The following is a 9424-nucleotide window of genomic DNA, read 5'->3' as shown; positions in this document are numbered from 1 at the left end:
GGGGATTGAAGGTCCTATGTTGATTGCTAATCCCCCAATTCAAATAAGTGAAGTGGGTCGGCGTCAAACCACTCGGGCTACCACCGGGAAACATTCTAACCTTTATCATCAAAGACCGTCGCGACGGTTCAAAATGTACATTTGGTCAGTCCCAACCTAGTCAGTCCAGGGATTGCCCTTTCCGTCCATGGTTGTAGATTGGATCATCGGGACGATGATCGAAAAGCCGGGGGTAGAATGTAATGGGGTGCCCCTTTAAGGCGGAAGTGCACAGCCCCTTTAAAAACGAGATTTATTTTTATTTCCGTTTCCCCTCCGGCATGGTATGCAGGCAGTATCATTGTGTCGCAAAAAGAAGCTACCTAATATGCGTTAAGCATTGAGCGAGATAGTAGACTGCATAAGTGGGAAATTCACTTCATTTGACTCTTGCCGTGGGCCTGTGAATGTCCAACTTCCTAAACATTTTAAGGTATGCTACTGCATTGATATGATGTTGCATTTGGTAGTGGTGTCGTTTTTAATGATTGCTCGTTTATGTAGTATGATCAAGGCTGTATTGGTGGTTGTTCACCGTTCTTACCGATCGTACTGAGGGCCAGTCAATCGTGCTGCAGATATCTGCCCGCTGTTGTTTTTGCTGCTGTGTGGCGGCTCGTTACGGCGACCAGTGGCGTTGTGCTGTGGAGATTGGAGAAGTGGTGCGCTCAAGTCCCACTTATTTACTGTGATAGACGCTCACGTTTATGTGCACAGGGTTTTATGTGAGTGTGTGTTAATGCGAGCGCGTGGTTGTATGTGGACGAGTCTTTATGTTGCGTCTGTTAATACAAGCGCGTGTTTGAGTGAGCTGGGTGCAAATGTGTGTGTGTGTGTGTGTGTGTGTGCGTGTGTTGAGATTATTTGGTATGGATTAATTTTGTTTTATTGGTTGATTTAATTGTATTTTCTTTTCTGATAAACTTTTTGTTATATTGGTTGATTTAATAGTTTTTCTTGAACCTGATTTTTTTGTTATAATTTGATATCATTGTATTTTTCTTTGATTTGGTGTTGCTCGTGAATTGTGTTCTTGGGATCTTATTTGACATCAATTCCTGGTACCATCAAGGATTACCGCTGGGACTGGAACTGGGAGGATTTATTTAATTCATTTTGTTTTCTTACTGTGTGGATTGTGGTTTTGGTTATAAAATTGCATGATGGTGTGATTTGAGGTGGTTCTAATTTAATTTTCTTTTCTCATTTCCAAATGTTAACTTATCCCATGGGATGTTGAAATTGACTGTCGTGTCCAAGATCAGATTTTACAGGTGACCGCTGTATAACATCAGGATTTAGTTTTTAGTTTTTTTTGTGTGAATGTAATTGTAATTTTGCATTGTTCCCTCAACTGGTGTGGCTGTATAATATATAACACTTTACCTCTTTGAGCATCAAATAAAGATTGTACCCATCCCTGCTTGTTCTTTCCATTTGTTTGGAAACCCTGTAGTTGGGAGCGTTGATAAGATACATTTACCCCTTAGGTGGCATTACCCTCCGTCCACATTTAGTTGAATGACGCAATGCCCCCATTACCTGTGAGTATTCACCAAAATATTACCTCAGAAATTACTTTCAGAGGATTCATGCGTTTTTTTTAATGCAACCAAAACAAAAACCAGTGCCTTGGTTATAGATAAACAAACTCTGAGGTTATAGTAAGTTTAGAGTTGACAAAACCAAACAAATCCAATTTAGATCAGGTTCAGCAGGTTCAGACGTTGGTTAACTCTGGAGCGTGCGTGCCTGAAAACGTGACAACCAAAAATCACATACTCTTTTGTGAAATTATTTTAAACAAGTGATTACTTTGTGATCACTAAAAAGTATGTTATAGGTGCTTTTTAATTTGTTATGATAAGTAGGCCGTTGTATGGTATTTTGTAATGGATTCAGATTATTGAGATTATTGATTGATTGACAGTATTGTCTATTTTTATCATGCATGTTGTCTTGATGCTGTAACACCTTAAGGCGGAGACAAGTTCGGTCCTAGAGAGCCGCTGTCCTGCAGAGTCTGGTTCCAACACTGAAAAAAACCTCACCTGCCTATAGCCTTAGTAATCCTGAAAACATTGATTAGCTTGTTCAGGTGTGTTTGATTAGGGTTGGAACTAACCCTAATGCAGGACAGCGGCTCTCTAGGACCGAACTTGCCTGCCCCTGCCTTAAGGGGAGACACAGGCAAAAACAATGTTTTTACATGCATCTGTCAATTTTGAGATTATGGGCTTTTTGGCTTCTCATAAAGTGTTTTTTTTTAGACTAGTGGACAGAAAACATCCAAAATACACTTTTAACTGTATCTTTTAGAGCACTTTATCTATTTGTATCTGTAAATTTCAATTAGAGTATATATCTTTAAAGACCGTTTTCTCAAAATAAGTTTTTCCTCTTACATTGAGCCAGAAATCTCCACTTCAGTAACACTTATATACACCAAACTATACAGTTTTATTCTTATCTGTATTATGAAGGTTTTTACAAAGGGGTTTGTTCATATATAATTTATCTGATTTTATACAACATTTCATTACTAAAAAAATGGCGAAAATGTAATTTTTTTTGTTGACAGTATTTTCTGATTTGTGGAGTGATTAATAGAGATCTCCTAAATCCCCTCTGTAAAAACATTTGGCTCTAATATATCAAATAAATGAAACCATAATATTTAAACTGACTTTTGTTCTAGAAATGTATGCAAATTAGTGCATATTTAATAATTTGCATATTTAAACATAACATTTCAGAAAACTTGTAATACAAAAAATGTTTGCTATTATAAATGTAATCAATCGACTGGTGAAGTATGGTGATATTTCTTAGTTGTTGTTTTTTTTACCCCATTCACCTGGGGTGTCTCGCCTTAATTTCCCCTCGGGGATTAATAAAGGAAGTCTAAGTCTAAAGTATGAATATGTGTAGTGTGAATGAAATCTGGACTTGCCATGTTGTCATTACATTATTGGGACAGCCCTCGAAATTCAGGTGTTCCAATCACTTCTATGGCCACAGTTGTATAAACTCAAGCACAGGCATGCAGACACTTCTACAAACATGTGAAATAATGGGTCGCTCTCAGGAGAGTGATCATCATGTCAAAATCTCTTGTGTTTATTATCTGTATCTGGATGTCTTCAGTCCATAACGTGTCTCACACCTTCCTCATCACTGACCAGTAGGTTGTGCCATTGAGCTTCTGCCAGGAGCTCCTTTACCCAGAGTCCAGAGTCTGAAATCACACACTTCCCTACTACAGTTCTGCTCACAAGTTTACATACACCTTGCAGAATATGTAAGATGTTAATAATATTACCAAAATAAGAGTCATCATAAAAATTGCACGTTAGTTATGTAGTAGGCTGCTGTGCTGAATAAGCTGTTTCACAGATGCTGGCATAGTCCACAAGTTAAAAATAATAACTGAATTTACACAAATGAACCAGTTCATTATTAATATTGGGAGTTGTTACCTGATGATCAATGACTGTTTTTATGTTTAGTAATAGTTGTTAATTATTTTGTCCTGAACAGTTAAAGTGAGCACAGTTCTTCAGAAACGTCCTCCAGTTTCCTCACATTCTTTGATTTTCTAGCATCTTCTGCATATTTAAACCCTTTTCAGCAGCGACTGCTTGATTATGAGATCCATCTCACACTGAGGACAATTGAGGGACTTCTAGACAATTATTAGGTGAAAACATTCACTAATGCTCAAGATGGCAACACGATGCATTAAGAGCCGTGGGTTATTGCATATTCTGCAAGGGGGTGTGCAAACTTATGAGCAGAACTGGTGAAAAACATTATGCATTAAAAGAGTAGGCAAAAGCGACGCACCTGACGCTGGTGGCTCACATGATAATAACATGGCGAATACGTCCAGATTTCATTCATACTACACACATTCATATAGAACATACTGTTTTAGTGCTCACAAAGTAATTACTTGTTCAAAATAAGTACCTAGTCAAGAGAGTATACGATTTCGGATGCAACCAATGTATTCCAAGCCAGTACCAAGTTTGAGATTAGTTTGAGCGAACAGGTTTATCAGGTTCAAGAAGATGGATGTTTTTTCTAGCAATATTTATCACCACAGTAGCTTGAGATATTGACTAACCTGCTTCAGAGTGGGTTTTATTCTGGGTAAGAGATTGCAAACCAAAACTTGACTAACTAGTTGTGAGCAAAGTGACATACACTGCCGTTTAAAAGTTTGGGGTCGACAAGATTTTTTAAAGGGATAGTTCACCCAAAAATGAAAATTCTGTCAATATCACTTCAAAAAATGTAAGTATGAAAAAGTTATGGAAGTTATAATTTACAGTAAATCAAATATACTTTATTAATATATTTTTTTTAATATAAAATAAATTTTTTCAAATTATTTTTTTTACTATAAAATTACTATAAAATGAAAGCTATATATCTAACCAAGTTGTGTTCCAAATTTAAAGTTGATATCCCAAAAGATTGAAGTTCCCATGAGATTTTGTTTAGGCGTCATACCAAAAATAGCCACCGGGTGCCATTGCATTCCATTGAATTTAATTGTATGCATTCTGCCATAACAAATTAATAATTTTCTATCCAAATATCACTTCTGTCACTAAATATGGAACCTTGAGACTCAGACCTTTCTGACAATATGTGTTTTGTCAAGATTAGAAAAGGTTTTGATAATAAATTATGAAAGATGATGCCCAAAAGGGGAGGGGCCTAATAAAAAATACCGTTTCTATGGTAACGCAACGTCCAATTTCAAAACGGTTTTCACAGGATGAATTCTGAGTTTGTAAGCTTTCAAATGATACCTAATTTATGATAACTAAATATGTGATATAATAATAATAAAAAATAAAAAAAAATATATATATATATAATATATATATTATACTTTTTAGAGGACTTCTTACTTTACTTTTTAAAATAAAATTTTATCTTTTTTTATTGACAAATAATAGATTATGTTTTATTATGAACTTTTTGCATTAAAAACCAAAGTTTTAATTATTAAAAGTGTGTGCTTCAACTTTTTGTGACAAAGGTCAGAAACTCGATTTTTTGAGGCGCACTCTTGTCATAAATTCATATATTACTGTTCATACATAATTTGTAAGAAAAAAACAGCGCTAAAATATCTATTTAGGAGTCTTAGAACTTTCCAACGATATATAGTTTGTCATAATTAGATTAGGATTTAATAGTAATATAGCGAAGTAAAGTTAGATATCCTGCACACGGGATGGTGACAGTTGGCTGGCACTGCTGGCCTTCGGTCGGGGATGGCATGTATCCTGTCAGCCAGAGCTGGGCTATGTGTGGCAATGATGGCATAGCATGATCACGGCAAAACACATGAGGGCCAAATGTTGGTGGGAGGAGTGTGGCCCAGATCAGTCCATTGATTATCTGGCCCAAATCAGGCTTGTGACCATGGGCCATATAGATGCACTTTCCCACAAAGGAAATTTTATCTGGCCCAACTCTATTCCACAAAACCCCTTTTCTCTCCGCCCACAGACCACGAAGAATGATGGCCCTGTAGTGGCCCAGACCTGGATCTAAGACTAGGACCACAAACTGTAAAAAAGACACACACAAACACAAAGACTGTAAAAAAGACACGCACACAAACACAAACAAAAAAACACATACACAGACCCACGGCTCTATAGATTGCCCGCATATGAGGGACTGAGAGAAGTGGTTTACAGGATCTCCGAGGCCACACCTTCAATGAGTCATCGTTAATGGCTGTTAAAAGCAGAGAGTCGAGTATAAAGGATTTACAGAAGACGCTGGTAAGAAACACTTGTTTCAGCCTACAACCTACAATGAACCAAACAGACAGCAAACGCTTTTTGGTAAGTGTTAGAACTGTTTCATGAGTGAACAACTTTAACTACTGTAAAAAAGTCTTTGGTGGTTGTTTTAATCTATATGATAAAGTAAACATTACCAAGCATGTAAAGATAATATTTTCACTCTGTAATGACAGAAAGGGATTTTGTTTATGTTTTCTACATTTTGCAAAAGTAATATTTGGCTTCCATTTTTCTTGTCTTGAACTGTTTCTTATCCCAGATTCAGACATATGTGATTGAGAGTTAAATATTGAAACAGTATTCTGATAACTCCAGGCAATATTTGTGGGGGCGCTCAGTCGTCTATGTGTCGAAACATGCCCAGAGAACCATTTCCAACTTCCAGATTTGCAGTGCTGCCTTTACTGCCCAGAAGGTGAGCTCCACTGACAAAATAATAATAATAATACATCTGAATATATTGCAGTGACCACTGTTAATCACTAAATAATCATTCAATACAAATCCACAGGTTGGTATGTTGCCAAGAACTGCTCCAAAGGACTCGGAATCCACATTGGTGTGGATTGTAATAAATGCAGTAGATGTGAAGGTATGTAAAAACTGTTTCACCCCATGTTAACATGACTGAGTTTATAGACTAGATGCCTTTGCAGACCAGGGCTGTTCATTTCAGTACTGCTCTGAAAATACAATCCTTTTTCTCAACCTACAGAAATTGGACAGATAGCTGTTTTCAACTGCACACAGTTCGCAGACACACAGTGTGCCATGGGTGAGAATAATACTTCGTTTCTTCAATTTTTCATATATTATTGCAGCATCATTAATACATTAATATCTCTTGAAATGTTTCTTTAGTACATATTAGCATGCAAATGTACGGAGCGCCTAAGGTGACATGGTTGAGGAAACATGAGATGGGAGGAAAACATATATTTGAAACTTTTGCGTTTACTAGCAAAAAGTTTGCATTCGGTCACAAAAGCACTGAAATATAGATTTTCCTCCCACTTGAATCATAACATCTCCATCACTAGTTTTAGGCAAAACTTTTACAAGAGAACAAAAACATTTTCTCGGGGAACCAAGAGTATTATAATTTATAATTGTAAACCCATGTGTTTGCTGCTTTTGTTCTAAGTTCAAATTTTCCTGCCTTTGTATCTGACATTGTATTTTTCCTTTTCATATACTTTCCCGTTTACCTGCTGCTTGTCATTTATTTTAGTTTGTCTTTGATTTCTCTTAGTTCCTCCAGCAGAACCCTCTGTTCCTACACATCCAACACGGTTAGAAGGTGAGTCATATTTCATATAATCCATCATCAGATATAATTTTTTCTTCCTTGCCTGTGGCTAAGAGAACTAAAGATAAAAGTAATATCGCATTTGGGCAATATTACCAAAACCATAAACCTGATATGCATCATTTTAATCATGGCAGTGATAAACGTCATCTAATAGGCCTCAATCTGACTGAAATAGGTTTGTCACTAGAACAAAATGTTATGAAATTGAATTTCATGTTCCTCACTATCACTGCAAATTAATTGACTTGACTATTTGTCATATTTTGTAAATTAGTTGGAATATAAAATCTGTCTTGTAAAAAATACAAGATAATAAGCCTCAACCCTGATACATTCCTCAGGGTCATTATAATAGTACTCCCCTTGTTAGGGTCATTATTTAGAGTACTTTGCTACCCATAGCTTGTATGTTATAACCCTTCATCACCCAGGCTCAGGTAGATTAGTTACTAAGTTGGTATATCGTTCCCCATAGCGTCAAATCGACGCAGTGCGAGTTTCCTTTGGAAAGCGACGCCTGCTGAACAGTCCCTTCAGACGATGAGTTCCTGACATGTTCTCTAGGCGCCCATTATATACTTCCGGGTCGCACAAGTAGTGACGTAATAGGCTGTCTCCGGCCAATAGGATTGCCGTGATTAGATTAGCGTTTCAGACACTGGTTCATACATTTGCGTCAGAGCGACACAATGTCTCGTTCCCTGTTCTCAGGGAACAGAGGTTACAGTCGTAACCTAGACATTTTCATTGGTAGTCCCTTTGCAGGATGTTATTGGCCCAAGAAGCTAAAAAGAAAAAAAAAAGGAGAAAGAGAAAGGAAAACAACAACAATAATAATAATCCAACCAAAAATTATAATCAACTCTACGAAATACATTTAAACAACACGTTTTACAATGGAGAAGTATAGTTGTTTTCGCAAATCCGTGTGAACTGGGATCGTTTTGACAATGTTGTCATCTGTATGTGAAACTTTTAAACAACGCAAAGGAAAAACATTTATGTTTTGTACTCTGTTGTCGTGTAAATGTACCATCAGATACCCCTCAATAAACCCATGCAGAAATATATATACAGTACATGTATATGAATATATGCTAATTGCTTTGCCCCATTTCCCCCCTAGAACAACTGCCACAGATAACCTTGTGAGTTTATCTTCTTTTTTAACCTCTTTGCTTTGTGAAAACTGAACTTATGGTAAAAGTTTCATTTATAATAAAATATTGAACCAATCCTCAGGTATGGTTGCTCATATGTGGTAGTTGCTGTCTTCATGCTGGCTGTGATCGTGGCAATCTGCTTTATCAGAATCAGTAAATCTGGTGAATCTGACCAAAGCTCTGCAGGTAAACAACCAATCTCCTCTTCATCTTTTGCCATTCTGTACTGAAACAAACACTAATGAAATCTTGAACGAATGTGTGTTGATTGTGTTTTTCAGGAGAACCATTCAATATAAAAGACACAGAGACAGTCTAAAGAAAATCTGAACTCAGGAACAGCCCGACATCATGTGAAATATCATAAGTATTTAATGAAATTAGAAATACTGCAATATTGTTGGTCATAAGGTGCAGGCTAGTTCATTTATTTTTATTTTTTGGAAGTCTTATTTTTTTAAGAGTCAGTAAACATACCTCTCCTGTGACAGGAGATCATTCTGTGATTTGAGTTTACTCTATAGAGCCACTGAGAGCTGCAGTTCAGAAGATGCTGTGAATGTGTACTGTAGGTTTGTGCACATCTGTTTATTTAGAAATGTATCTATAGTCAGATATATCTACTTTATTTTATCATGATGCTGTGTATCATTTTTATTTTTTTGTGTATTTTTTTGTTTTAAAAAAAGGATTTCTAAATTCATTAAGTGTCTTTTTTGTATCAGATATTTGTCATTTGACAGAATTTGATTTTTTCCAAATAAATATATTATTATTTTTTCCTCAGCGGAATCGGTGCACTTTGTATTAGGCATCTTTAATGTACTTACATTAAAAAAATTAAATAAAATAATAATTGTTTGGTACAACTTATTATGCTGATGTTGTATTGCAAAACACTTGTGCTGCTATTGAGGTGTGATACGGGTGGGTTAGGACAGGTTTGGGTTGGTTTAATGGTGGGTTCAGGATTAAGAAGGTTCAACAGTGTCATTATAGATGGAATTACTAATTACATGGAGGCATTTTTAAACAAAGTATTTAAAGTATTTAAAGTAGCCTACAATATAAAA

At 36.2% G+C, this 9424-nt stretch overlaps 1 protein-coding gene across 1 annotated transcript; it reads left to right on the top strand.

Moving 5' to 3' along the window:
• Positions 1-5801: 5801 nt before the first annotated feature.
• Positions 5802-9217, top strand: LOC143712201 (uncharacterized). The gene is made up of 8 exons (XM_077204432.1): positions 5802-5915; positions 6192-6291; positions 6388-6468; positions 6592-6651; positions 7129-7176; positions 8315-8336; positions 8431-8537; positions 8633-9217. The coding sequence occupies exons 1-8, from the start codon at positions 5802-5804 to the stop codon at positions 8668-8670; spliced, it is 570 nt and encodes a 189-aa protein (XP_077060547.1). The 3' UTR covers positions 8671-9217.
• The last annotated feature ends 207 nt before the right edge of the window (positions 9218-9424 follow it).

The sequence above is a fragment of the Siphateles boraxobius genome, unplaced genomic scaffold (assembly GCF_051911475.1).
Source record: "Siphateles boraxobius isolate OS27281-9 unplaced genomic scaffold, OSU_SipBor_1 5, whole genome shotgun sequence".
NCBI lineage: Eukaryota > Metazoa > Chordata > Actinopteri > Cypriniformes > Leuciscidae > Siphateles > Siphateles boraxobius.
The sequence above is the reverse complement of the archived record's forward strand: the minus strand, read 5'-3'. Positions and strand labels throughout refer to the sequence as shown.